The 13,403-nt window shown below is 41.1% G+C and overlaps 2 protein-coding genes across 5 annotated transcripts in view; one reads left to right on the top strand and one right to left on the bottom strand.

Annotated features, from left to right (window-relative positions):
• LOC136708751 (cysteine-rich motor neuron 1 protein-like) overlaps nucleotides 1-11,686 on the top strand; it is a 75,408-nt gene extending 63,722 nt beyond the window's left edge. Inside the window, exons 11-15 of the mRNA XM_066683519.1 lie at nucleotides 1,471-1,686; nucleotides 3,916-4,131; nucleotides 7,314-7,448; nucleotides 8,164-8,342; nucleotides 9,874-11,686. Of these exons, the coding sequence (XP_066539616.1) occupies nucleotides 1,471-1,686; nucleotides 3,916-4,131; nucleotides 7,314-7,448; nucleotides 8,164-8,342; nucleotides 9,874-10,065 (938 nt within the window). The 3' untranslated portion in view covers nucleotides 10,066-11,686. The remainder of the gene's footprint in view (nucleotides 1-1,470; nucleotides 1,687-3,915; nucleotides 4,132-7,313; nucleotides 7,449-8,163; nucleotides 8,343-9,873) is intronic.
• Nucleotides 11,687-12,096: 410 nt separating this feature from the next.
• Nucleotides 12,097-13,403, bottom strand: part of eif2ak4 (eukaryotic translation initiation factor 2 alpha kinase 4) — a 42,596-nt gene continuing 41,289 nt past the window's right edge. For all 4 annotated transcript variants that reach the window (XM_066673423.1, XM_066673420.1, XM_066673421.1 and 1 more), the window contains one exon: nucleotides 12,097-12,468. In XM_066673423.1, coding sequence (XP_066529520.1) covers nucleotides 12,411-12,468 — 58 coding nt within the window. In that variant the 3' untranslated portion in view covers nucleotides 12,097-12,410. The remainder of the gene's footprint in view (nucleotides 12,469-13,403) is intronic.

A 13,403-nucleotide genomic window follows, 5' to 3' on the forward strand; every position in this document is an offset into this window, starting at 1 on the left:
AATAAATTTTGGCCTGCTTGTTTGGAACCAAAAATAAACCTACAGATATGATACAGATCAATGGGGACCTGATCACAGCACTTGGCCTGTCGCCATGATTACATTATTGACTTATTTTACAATATATGGACATTTCCTCAGTAATTTTTGCATTGTGTTTATTTGGGTATTTGTTTATGACGAATATTTTAGATGTTTTTGCCATAATCTGTGCTGGAAATAGAAACAACCAAAACACATTTTGATTTAAAATGTGTTATTGTGGTTTAACCCTATAGCCTCTTAATTTCTTTGGTCCATACACAGCGTAAGTGGCTGTTGGCACCAGAGGAGAAAAATGTGTTATTTAAAAGCCAGACAATCATGTTCTTCATAGATGTGAAGCAGATTATTAAACCACATTTAAGAACTATGGGGTGCTATTCAGGGCTTTGCATCAAGTTTGTGGTTGTTCTTGCACTATCCATCCATCCATCCATTATCTGTAACCGCTTATCCAGTTCAGGGTCGCGGTGGGTCCGGAGCCTACCTGGAATCATTGGGCGCAAGGCGGGAATACACCCTGGAGGGGGCGCCAGTCCTTCACAGGGCAACACAGACACACACACACACATTCACTCACACACTCACACCTACAGACACTTTTGAGTCGCCAATCCACCTACCAACGTGTGTTTTTGGACTGTTCTTGCACTAGTTACCTGAATATAGCAAGGCAGTGGAAAGACGGTCATAACTGATATTTGTATGGTACACACTTGCACCTAATACTTGCATCAAGCAATGTGTTGCTTTTACCTGCCAACATTTGCCTGCCGCTGGAAGATCATGGCTAAAATCTGAGAAAATTCAATACATATAGTCATGTCTATATGATCCCACCATCCTCCCAGCTTGCCCACTTTATGGAAGTAAGCCTCTATAACAGAAGAAAACAAAGTAAATAAAAATGGTGGTAGGTGGATAACCTGTAAGAAAAGCTGGATGTTGTTCCTAAAACTCAAACAAATGAGATCACAGGCCTTCAGTGGTCAGCTTTGCACATGTGACATGATGCCACACCTTTGGACACCCTTATTTACCTGTGTTGTACCTCATTTTACACTTACATTTCTACTTCTAAGGTGGGCAATATAAAACCATGAGTCACAAAGCAAACAAGCCACTCCTACAGAGCAACTAAACCAAGCACTGTTCCAGTCAAACGGTCAGCCCACTGACCAGGAAATGATGAAATAAACCCCACCAAACCAAAAAACTAAACTGTAATTTGTTTTCAGTAGACAATATATTTGTCTTTCTACCTGTGAAATTTGTTGGGTTCTTGCCCTCAAAAGATTTGTTGTGTTAATGCATGTGTTTTCCAGGAAATCTAGATGTAATTTTACTGGGGTGTTTAAATATTTTCACTGTATTAAGGCATGTTTAAATTGGTATGAAGTCCTAGTTTTGCTGATTTCTTTGATACAGAGGAGTTGGGCAGCGGTCAGATGGAGGGAATGGACATGGTGGTGTGCCGCGCTCCTGGAGGAGATCTTTACGTGGAGGGCGAGACGTGGAATCTGGATGAATGCACACGCTGTACTTGCAGGCAAGGCAGAGTGCTGTGTGATACAGAAATGTGTCCCCCTACCCTCTGTCAATCACCAACCAGGAGCAAAGACACCTGCTGCTACACTTGCCCAGGTATCTCTCACTTCCAGGCACTGCAAACAGAAACCTGTTTTCATGCTGAATGTAAGCCAAACCTTGTTTTATGTGACTGCAATGGGTTAAAAAAATAGACTCAGTCTGCAGTTCAATGCACAAGATAAAATGTCCTGATTAATAACCTACAAAAATGTGGGCTACCATTTGCACTGTTCTAACTGGTAGGGATGGGCGGTAGCTACATTTTTCAGACCGTCATACCATCGTAATAATTTTACACTGTATTACTGTGGGGTGGGCGTGGGGCTGGGGGGCGCGCACTGTCGGGCTGCGTGAGCCTCATGAGTGAAGGGTTTTCAGTGCTGTGCAGTTTACCTCAGCACAGCCCGACAGTGCACACTGACACACATTCACAATAAACACCTATTTCTCAGAGAGCAAATTTCAGTGACTGGTGCTGGAGGAACAGAAAACTTTGAAAATAAGGGAAATAAGACTTAGGTTCTACCCTGTTTAGAAGCATAGTGGGCACATGTGGTAACAGGCACAGTTCCAGTGAACTGAGGCTCATAACACACATATTTAAAGTATAAAGCCTCGTACCTGTGAACACAAAGTATTCTGAGAATTTGTTCTGTTTTTTTATTTATTTATTTATTTTACACACTCTGTAAAGCATCCTTGAGTTTGTGAAAGGCACTATATTTAACTTATTATTACTAAATTTAACTTATTATTATTATTATTATTATTATTATTACAGCTTCCTCTCTTTTTTAACCAAAACTCACAACTGCAGTGAGCTATTGGGTTTGCGTTTTTCTACAACAATTTTCAGGAGTGTGACAACACCAATCCATGAGCTCCCACAGTGCCCAGTGTGATGCACACATATATTAACCTTTTATCCTTGTACTTAAAGACACAGAGCAGAAATTTGAAACACCACACATACACACGTCATAAATACTGCCCTCATTTTGAGATACCGTCCACATTTTTAAGTACAGCTGTATATGGTATTACAGCCCAGCCCTGCTAACAGGTGGTGTACAAGATTCAGTACATTTTAAAGAAATTATAGTCTTGAGAAAGCAATGAACAATTCAGACTGTAAACAGTAACTCATATTTCTCCACTTAGACTGGACATATTATACCCCCTTTTCCACAAGTTAACACAGTTCCCAGAGGTCTTAATGAAACATCTGTAACATGCTGTAGTCAAAATCCTGCAAGGATCAAACAACACCATTCTCTCGCTGTCTAAACAGCCCTGTTCAAAACGATCCGTTTCAGAGCCTGTTTCTTTAAATGAGAATGAACCACAAACAATGAAACGTGAGGCGTATAGAAGCTCAATTATAGCTCTTTTGTCTTCCTTCTCTGCTCTTTTATTTTTTCCCCTGGTTTTATTTATTTGCACCATATCTCTGCTCTGGTTTTGTCTGTTTTACACAATTTAACCTTTGCCTAATGCGCATACAGTTGATGTAAGGAGCAGCAGAAAATCAGAAACACATTTTTCCCCATATTTTGAGCAGCCCACAAAAACACCTGTGTAGTTTCTGTATTGTTTCACACTTTGTGGGTTGGTACACTCCAGATCCTCAAGGAAAACTGATTTTTTTAAATAATATGCACCCTTTAGCATTCATAGAGCAAAGGGAAAATAAATATCGAAAAAGGTTTAAACCCCTCTGCAGGTAAGAAGTCAGAGAGGAATGAGAGGCGAAAGCTGTCCACAGGGCATTTTACTGTCCGCCTCAGACTAATAAACTGACCGGCCAGATCTGGATGTCTTTACATGACCACCCTGGGACGAGAAACACATGTGGCTGCTGTTTTGTTTTGTTTTTTTTCTCTAGAAGCTCCTTTGTGCTCTACTTTAGACGGCCACTCATGCGTGCCTCAAACACCCTCTGTAGTAAACAACAGAACCACCTCTGCTGTCCCTCAACTCCAGCCTTAAATCAGACTTGCATGACTGCCTGAGAAAGTCCTGGCCCTCCCCGGCAACTGCCTGTCAGGCTTATCGACCCATCTTGCCGCTAAATGCAGACTGTCAAATGCAGCACTATGATGAATGGAGGGGCCTCTGTGGCTGGAAACGTGGGAACCACTCAATTTTAAAATGACAGTTCCAGCATTCAGTATAAAGGCTGTGTTCTTCACAGGCAGCTCCTTATTGAACAGATCTTATCTACAGACCCTGAGCTGTGGTTTTAGTGTTAACCCTATCAGTCCTGTGCATCTGTTTCTGCAGAAGACACATCCCTGCTTCCCATCAACAGCAGCCAGCGAGAGTACTGTATCTCCAGTGACGGAGATGTCCTACTGGCTGGCGATTCATGGAAGCCCAACGCCTGCACCAGCTGTACATGCAACAATGGCACTGTCCAGTGCTTCTCCCAGAGATGCCCAGCAGCCAAATGCAGAGTTCCAGTTCTGCGCAAGGGCCAGTGCTGTCCACACTGCCTAGGTTAGTAACCACTTGTCGGATCCCTGTGGGTTAAATGACTGAGTAGTTTAAGGGTATGTTCCGACTTGTCAGTCTTGATTTGATTAAAACTAACCCTGGTGCAATTGCTCTGTTAGTGCAGTTCGTTAAGAGTTCTCTTATGAACTCTGGGGTGCACCAAACAAGCAGTCTGAGACCGCCCAAACAGGTGGGTCACGGCCTGTTTCTAAATGAACTCTGGTGTGCTTTGTTTCAAGCATAAATACAACACAAACCAAAGGCTTCGAAACAAACAAACACAGGACGTGACCTACCAAGATGTAAAAATAATCACAAAAAATACACAGAGGATTGACCTTCTAATATCTTTTCTCTGCATCTGACCTTCCTGGTGCTGTTCTGACTCCTTTTATCCATTTTACCACCTCTTACTGTGTTTCCAGTTGGTAAAACCAGAGCTGCTGCTCTGGAAAAACTACCTCCAGGTAAATGTACACAACTCTGATATGTGCATTAAGCCCAGATGATGATTCGGACAAATGTCTTGCAAAATAAACCTCATACGTGCGTCACATCACTTTTTTACTTACTTTGGTTTGACTGTCAATGGGACCAAGGGAAGTCTGAACATACCCATAGTACCATAGTATACTAATTACCTTTTTCAATGTCACATTTCCCATACTTCTCTTGTTTCTCATTTACTTTAATGAGAATGGGGTCAAGCGCATTCATTGTCCATTTTATCAGCCCCACTGGCCGTATATGTGCACTGTGTATTCACACAATTACAGGCTGTAGTCCATATATTGCCCTGCTTAGCTTTGCTTGCCCCCTTTCACCATGTTCTTCAGTAGTCAGGACCCACACAAAACCACCTCATAGCAGGTATTACTTCAGTGGTGGATTCTTAGCGCTGCAGTGACGATTATGTAGTGAATGTGTGTTGCGCTGGTACAAGTGGATCAGACACAGCAGAGCTGCTGGAGTAACTGTGGAACGACAAAGTGAATCTATATGGTCAGTGGGGCTGACGAAATGGAAAATGAGCATAGAAACAAGGAGGCCATTTTTATTATTGAGTAGTGTGTGTGTGCGTGGAAGGAAATCTTCTGCATGCTTTCAGCATGGGGTGGCGCAGTGCAGCGTGTGCAGGAGATCCAAGCATGATTCTCTGGAACATTCCTTGCTCCATTCATACGTGCGCTCACCTAGACATTTCTACATAGAGTTTTTACTAGGGAACTAAAAGGATAAAGTCAGTGTAAAGTCCGAGGCAAATGTCACAGGTGTTTGCGTTAACACATACAGCTCCTCGAGGTAAAATCTTCAGGGTAACCATGCATGTGTGAAAGGGGCTTTTGTGTGTGTCAGGCTGGGTTTGTGCTCAGTTGTCAAGATCTGTTTCTCACACCTTGCTTCTGATATTACAGCTTGTTCCCTGCGCTTTGTTTTACCTTAAAACAAACTTTCAAACTAGGAGCTTTGAGTCAACCACTCGCATTATTGGCAGAATATATGTCAATGAGGCTCACCCTTGTAAAAATAAATAAATAAATTAAATAATTAATTAATTACTATTACTTTTAAACACTGGTACTATCAGAAATAACAGGTAGTATTTCAATACTTTAGGAGATGGGTGAGTTTACATTTTCAGGTTCCTCCAGGCTCTCCGGTTTCCTCCCACAGTTCATAAGCATGGAATTGGCTACTCTACAAATTTTCCTGATGTGTGTGAATGAGTGTGTACCATTGAATGTCTGTATGCCCAAATATGGATCGTCACTCTATCCTGCGTGAACCTCCTAGCACCGATGCAGTCCTCCAGGTGGATGGGCGTTACTGGATGAGAGTATGCTTGACTGCCACATCTTGCCAGTGTGTGTCGGTGTTGATTTCCGTTCTGTGCAGTGTTGATTGTAAAGCATCATTGGGTGTCAAAAAGGCTCTATATGTGTGACTAAACATAAATTAATGAATGTTATAGGCTACAGTCTCTTTGCCTGGCTACTTCTCAGCTCTCATCTGCTGCATGTCCCTCTGAACCCAGGCTAACTGGGCTAAAACCCCACACTACTGATGCCACTTGCTTTATGTTGTCATGGCAACGGCACTGTCAGTCGTTCTCTGATTTTACCCACCGTTGTAGGTCAGAGCAGCAACAGATAGGGATAATTGGAACATATAAATACTATTAAACTTCATTAACATATAAACATATATTGAATTTGGTATGGTGTCCTGGGGTTCAAGCCCTGCCTTGGTTCACTGTCTGTGAGAAGTCTGGGGTGTTCTGGGAAGTTGAATGGCTACTCAAAAGTGTCCATTTTACTCATTTAAATCCCACTGGACTGTGGCTTTATGCTTGGGTCAGTTTTGAAATTGGATCAGACTCTGATTGTTTTCAGACTCCCCTGCGGTGCAGATTGGTTTTGGACTTTAACTCTCTACCTAGCCTTGTCCTTGAATTTTTCCTGCTCTTACTGTGATCAGACACTTTGCAGGCCCTTCCTGTATGAAGTAAGAATATTGGAGCAGGGAAAACATGAAGGGAAGGGCTATTCTAGGATCAGGAAAGGGAACCACTGCCAGCGATGGATTCCAGAAATACCAAATCTCTAATAGCTGGAATCAGTAATGCAAGTAATAATGGTGGATCATCCTTTGGCATCCATTTTGATTTACTTCTTTCACAACAAGTAATCATTGTACATCTCTAAGAAGCAATGCTTTATACTGGCACTCACACTTGTACTGAAGCCCTGGGCATGGGCAACCACGCGTCTGTTCACTGCAGCAAGCCAAGGTCGGAGCAACAAAAGCATTCCCACAACATCCTCATTTTTACACGTCTTTCCTGTCTGCATTTAAAAGGGGCGCGACTCTAAAAGAGTAAGGGAAATTGAGGCAAATCACTCACTCAGCTTTTCCTTTAGAGGAAAGGAAAATGGCAGCATGCATTGTTTGCTATGATTTGTAGCCGTTTCATCTTCTTCTTTCTGTTTGTTTTTGGACAAGGCAAAGGAACACTTTCTCATCAGAATGCCGCCCTTCACAGCAATGTAATCACACCCCAGTTTAGATCAACAAACCACAAGGCTCTGATTAACGTAATGCTCCGTGTAATATCTAGTGATAAGTCTGCGACATTCTTGTTTGTAATTAAATGTGTCTGGGTTTCTTGTTTTTCTGTTCCACAGAGGTCGCAACGACATCAGTTCCAATAATGATGTCTACAACAGCTAAACCCAAAGCCAATATCACTACTACCATAGCTGAGAGTGGGACTGTTTGGATCGCCATGCATACAGTGCCTCCTGTTGTTGCAATCACAGGTAGTTTCCAAACATTAATACAAATACGTCACCTATAATCAATGCCAAATGAGCAGCACCATGCAGAATTACACTATGTTAATAAAGAAGGATTTCATGTAGCATAAAATAATAATAATAATATGTTTTATTAGTAATGCACTTTAATTTTGAAACAAATCTCACTGTGCTACAGGTAAAACATTTGTGTGAGAGACTAGAAGAAACTATGAAAACATCAGTTGGTTTAATTTAGAGTCATATATTCTTCTGAACAGAAATGTTTTGGGTCCTTTTATAAAAACTCTCACCCGTCCATGGTGCCCTCAGTTGGTCAGGGAGTGCTCTCCATAGACATGGGGCAACAGAACAAATTGCCCGTTCACTCATGTTGCTGAGCTGTGGGCTAGGAGGCGATTTATATTTGTAGAGCGGAGAGATCTACATGCCTTTACAGCCATTGGTTCTTCCCAGAGCTGATGGCTGTTGACCTCACTTACAAGCCAGTGGAAGAGCCTGACTAATGAGCCGAATGTAAACTTCCACATGTTGAGTGAGAAGACAAAGGCCTTGTGGATGATGGATACTGTTTACAGTGAAATCAAGATCAGCACATAACACGTTGCAGATTCACCGCACAAGTACAGAAAAGGAGGCGTGAGATGTTTTGATTGGAATTGATTAGGAAATGCATGAACCTGACTTTAATGCATGATGCTATACTCTCATCTCCTAGACGATGGGGTTCTGAGTGAAGATGGGCCAAGCCAGACAGAAATGTCCCTCATCTACCAATCAGCAGCCTGGATTCTGGCTGGCCTCCTCTTGGCTATAGTCATCTTCCTCATCATAGCCATTCTCATCAACAAGAAGAAGCAGTGGGTTCAGATGTCCTGCTACAGTGCACCTAAAAAGGTGAGCCCTTTGTAAGCCCTGTTTCACACACACTTTTAATGAGTAATGTTGGCCAGAAAAAAAGATAGGCTGCCCTTTTAAGTCTTGGTTCCTTTAAAGAATTCTTCCTCATGTTCAGGGGGCATTATTCACTCACTCAGTACCTGGACGTCTGTAAAGCAGGTTTGTGAAAAAAGGCCAGTACTAAAAACCATTTAACTGAATTAAGAGCAGCATGGAGGTGGTACTGCAGTGTTGGTGCCACACAGAGCGCTTTTCCACCAACAATGAACCAAAGTGGTTCCCATTCTTAAACATAATTTTGAACTGTTTGGCATGTTTCCACAAACATAAATTGATTTGTGAACCAGAAGCGTAAGTTCCCAGCTGGAACCAAAGAAGATTTAGTTCTTCGGTGCCAACCGTGATGACATCTGTGGGCGCGTGAAGCTAAAGAAGCTCCAGAAAGAGCTCAGAGCTTCAAATAAAGCCTTATCTTGCATTGGAGCTGGACACAATCATTTACAGCATGTTATATAAATTAATATTAGGAAATAAAAAAAGGAATGAAACTCGGCAACATTTACACGTGTCATATCTCGCTCTGATTTGAAGCCGCTGTAAACAAACAATGACGACTCTGTCCGTTATTCTAGAGCTGGCACTGCACCGCTGAAACTGAACACACCCACAATGCCCCACGCTGATGATGTATCCTTGGTTCGCATCTAAACTGGTGGAAACACAGGGGTGTTCTCTCAGTGTCTGTGTGAGTTTCCTATGGTTTCCTCCCACAGAGACACTGATCATTATGAGGGGCTTACAATGAATGAAAGAATTGAACTGACAGCAGGCTCATCACTGGAACCCTGTTGAAACACACACACAGACTGTATAAAAACCTACATATTATCATGAAATGAACCTTGAAAATCAATTAAATACACTATGAAAGACAATGCAAATGATGCAAAACTGAACCAAGACCTCAGTAATTCTATTTTTGGCTATTATTCAGCACAACAATGTTATGCTTTGTACTCATTTTCTAGTAAAGCTACAGGCTTGGATGAAAGGTGTACCATTTTGCTCTCCACACAGAGGGAGTGTGTGTGTGACTGGTTAAAAGTAAGCCTTTGTGTCGGCAAAAAATATTCTTACCAAATATAAATATTAGATTGAGCTTTTATGGATTTTTTAATGTATGATTAATGACCCATGGTGCTCATTATAAATGAATACAAGCCTTTCATGAAGTTAATGGAGATTTATGTATTTATCCTCCACTGAATATGTGGGCAGCGACTTGTTAGAAGACAATACTGCAACATGATTTTCACAACTCTCCCACGAAATGAAATTAGGGTGTCAGGGGAATTGTAATTAATCTCATATTTTATGAGACACCCCTTACAGGGAAACAGTCACCACACACTGCTACTAAGACGTGTGGTCATGTTGAGAAGCTTGGCAGGTTTGAAAGCGGGCACTGTACCTTTAATTAAGCCTTTCTTTTTTTTGGGGGGAACCTCTCCCGCTTTCCCCTCTTTAGACGGTGATCCTGAAAAAGCACGTGAACAAGAACTCAGTTGTGTACATGGAGCCATCCAAGGAGAACAAGTTCCAGAGCATGAAGAAAGACTGTGGCATGACCTTCTCCCCAGACGCGAGTTCACCCTGCGGGGAGCGGATCAGCATCCCTCGAGTCAAGCTAAGCAACGGACACGCCAGGGTCCAGCGCTAACATCGCCCTGGGTCACCTGGCAGGACTTGCAGGATGTTTCCTTTCATCTCCCCTCCATTTCACACACATCCACCAGAGAAATTCTCACCACATGTAGAGGATTCTTCTGCCTGCCATCAATCCCCGCAGAGTATTGCGAGACATTTGACGTTTTTTGTTTTATTACACAGCTTTTTTTTGCCTCTTGTGCCATATTTGGAGCTTTAAAGCCTCTCCATTCAAACAATGAAGAGGGAAACTACTTCCGGAAATGGACGATCCTTCAATGCCATATCACCCCAGGCTGAAGAGATGGCATAGAACCTGGTTTTGTTGAAAGTTTTGACTATGAGCATAAAGATTACCACCTCTACAATCACAACACACTTGTTCAGAGAGTTTGTTTGCTTCGACTCAGCTGGCTGTCCATTCACATTGTTGTAATCAGACGGCAGCTACTTGGCTGATTGTTTTATTGAATACTGGAAATGGAAAAATAATCAGACCTGCTATGACTGAGTTACATATCGAACAATAGAGTTTGGTGCCCTCCAAGAGGCAGGAAAAAGGCTTCTGATCTCCGATTTACTTCTAGTACCAAGTACCTATAGTTTTAGTCACTTCTATGCTTTGTTATGGCTTCTTCTGAAGTGGTAAGAGACGGGAATTAAAAACTTAGACTAGACACCACTTAGATATGAGAGTAAAGTTGGGCCTCAGATAAAGAGAAACCTTAATATTGGATCTAACAGGGAAGACAAGATTGCGACGGAATGCATCTGCTTCGAGTAAAGAAGCGAGAAAAACCTGGCAAAAATAGAATAAACAGAGCTGTCCAATCCAACTAGCACGCTGACAATGATGAACACTCGCATTAAGCCAAAGCCATTTCAGGGCTTCATCTAGGCAGAACATCTGAGGCGCATTCAATTTACAAGGTGGTAATGTTTAAATTACAGCTCGTTTTTTTATGCCTACTCTAATTACTGACCAATTCATCCAACATAACCTTGATGTCTTATAAGCCACTAGCAAAGAAAAGGACAGAATGTGCCTTAAGACACTGCTCCTATGATTGCATGCTAACCAAAAAGCTGTAAAATATTTCCTGGAAAATCTGATGCATGGACAGAGATTTAATCTCCATTTAAATCGTACACAGCTTCAGCAAACAGTATTTCTGTGGGTTTCTGTTCTGTAACAGCAGGAGAAAACCCAAACCCAGAGAGTGTTCCACAACACAATATTAAATAATATTTGTGTCCGTGTTGCAATGAGAGGGAGGACAGACGCAAAGCAAATTTGTGTTTGAGCAAATTTGGGGCAATTGGGAACCAGTGGAGGAGGCCTGGAGGCGGTTTGTATTTCCTAAATGTTAAAAAAAAAAAAAAAAAAAAAAGGTAGATGAAGCCTAGATAAAGAGTACATTATTTATTTTTTCACATAGTTTTATTTATTGATACTAAACTATAGTTTGAGTAAAGGAGATTTGTGTTGTTTGGATGTTGACTGAAACCCAAGTAGCCAAAGCTGCTGTACATTTTATTTTCTTTTGATTTTGTAAACCATTTCCATTCCTATCAGCTTTTTATTCCTCGATCTTATTTATTTTACTTTTTTTTGCAAACTGTAAATATATATTTCCTAGATGATTTAATGTAACCTTATTTTGGAAAAAAAATAAATATATAGTGTGAGTCTTGTGTCCTCATTTTCAAAAAAGTACCAAGGTCACTCCATCAGTTTTTTTTTGTTTGTTTTTTTTTTTTTAAATCATATGACCCCTAATGGAACTTCCTGTGGTTAAACAGTGACACGCTGATTTGCAGACTAATTTTCTCAGTAATGCAGTAATTAACAGCTGTCAGGGAAGATGTCTGGATGAAGAAGCAATCACCATTAAAAGTGTTTCCGAAGCTCCAACAGTGAACTGAACAATGAGGCTCAGAATAATTTAATGCTGCTTATAGAGCCATGAAATGTAGACGTCATTCCATTCCGCAACTTTCTGCCCAGTTACACAGTCAAAGAGAGCAGCCGGGGTTTCTTTGGTAAGGAAAAATACATTTTTAATGTGTCATTTTTCAGCACTTATAATACATTCTCAAGGGTTAACACTTTCAGTAAAACGGTAGCTTTAGGAAAATAAAGACTGACAAAATATCACTACGCTGAAGTCCAGAAGGGGGAAATGCGCAATGTAATGTTTCAAAGTCAGTAACCGTTGGACCCTCATGATAACACTTGATGATCCATTCATACCTTTGGCATCTATGTGATTTACATTCATTTCAGAAGTCATAAACCTTCAAGAGCACACTACAGTTCTTTTAAGTTATAAAAAAAAAAAAAAGAAGACATCAGGTTTATAGAAGAATCTTGTAGTAGTCATCTCTGTAACTGTACAAGACCACCACTGCAACCCTGCAAAGCACAAAAGTATTTTTAAATCATGTTGTAATAATAAAACCCCAAATCCTGTCCTGTTTTCATCTGCCAAAGTACCCAGTTTCCAAAAAAAAATGCCCTATAATATCTCTATTGTTCTTTTCTGAAGCTAATTTGCAAGTAAACATGGCCTCGACAATGCTAGGACTGCATGAGCAAACAAAAGGAAATTAGAAACAACTGCTCTGGCTAATGTACCAACACTCCTGTAGGTGCCAAGAGCAGCTTTACTAATACTGCTTCCCACAATACTGTCCAACTCTCCCCCCCATTTCTTTAATCTCTCACGATGGCCTTGTATTTAGTGTATTCACTAGGGCTTGGACTGGAAAATCCATACATACAAAGACTTGAGTACATTTGGCAGAGGAGTTCACATACTTTATTATTTATATATATATATATATATATATATATATATATATATAAAAGCATTTATTTTCACACATCAAACAAACGCAGGATATGCGACGCATCCATGATGCGTACACAAACTCACAGCTTACAGCTGTATAAGTAATATATGCGGGAACGGGGGTGTCTGTTCAGTGGCCAGTCAGCTTCAGATCTAACGTACAAGTGTGCGCAAAGACAAGCTGGCAACATGTGCAAACAATGGAACATATGTGTAAACACCACATCTATGGCTATAGATATACAGCTGTTAGCTGTGAGTTCGCGTACGCATATCCTGCGTTTTTTTGATGTGTCGTTGTGCACGTCATCAGAAAATAAATGCTTCGCGTACTTAATATGCAGTACATGCGTAAAAGATCAATAATCAACAGCATCACAATGATGGAAAGGTTGGATGAAGGCTGTGTCAGAGCTTAGTCTGCTATTACCTGTGTCTTTCTCTGGTCTGCCCTCTAGTGGAAGCCTCCATTTACAAGCATAGCATATCAGCGTAA

The sequence above is a fragment of the Hoplias malabaricus genome, chromosome 1, assembly GCF_029633855.1.
Source record: "Hoplias malabaricus isolate fHopMal1 chromosome 1, fHopMal1.hap1, whole genome shotgun sequence".
In the NCBI taxonomy this organism is placed as follows: Eukaryota; Metazoa; Chordata; class Actinopteri; order Characiformes; family Erythrinidae; genus Hoplias; species Hoplias malabaricus.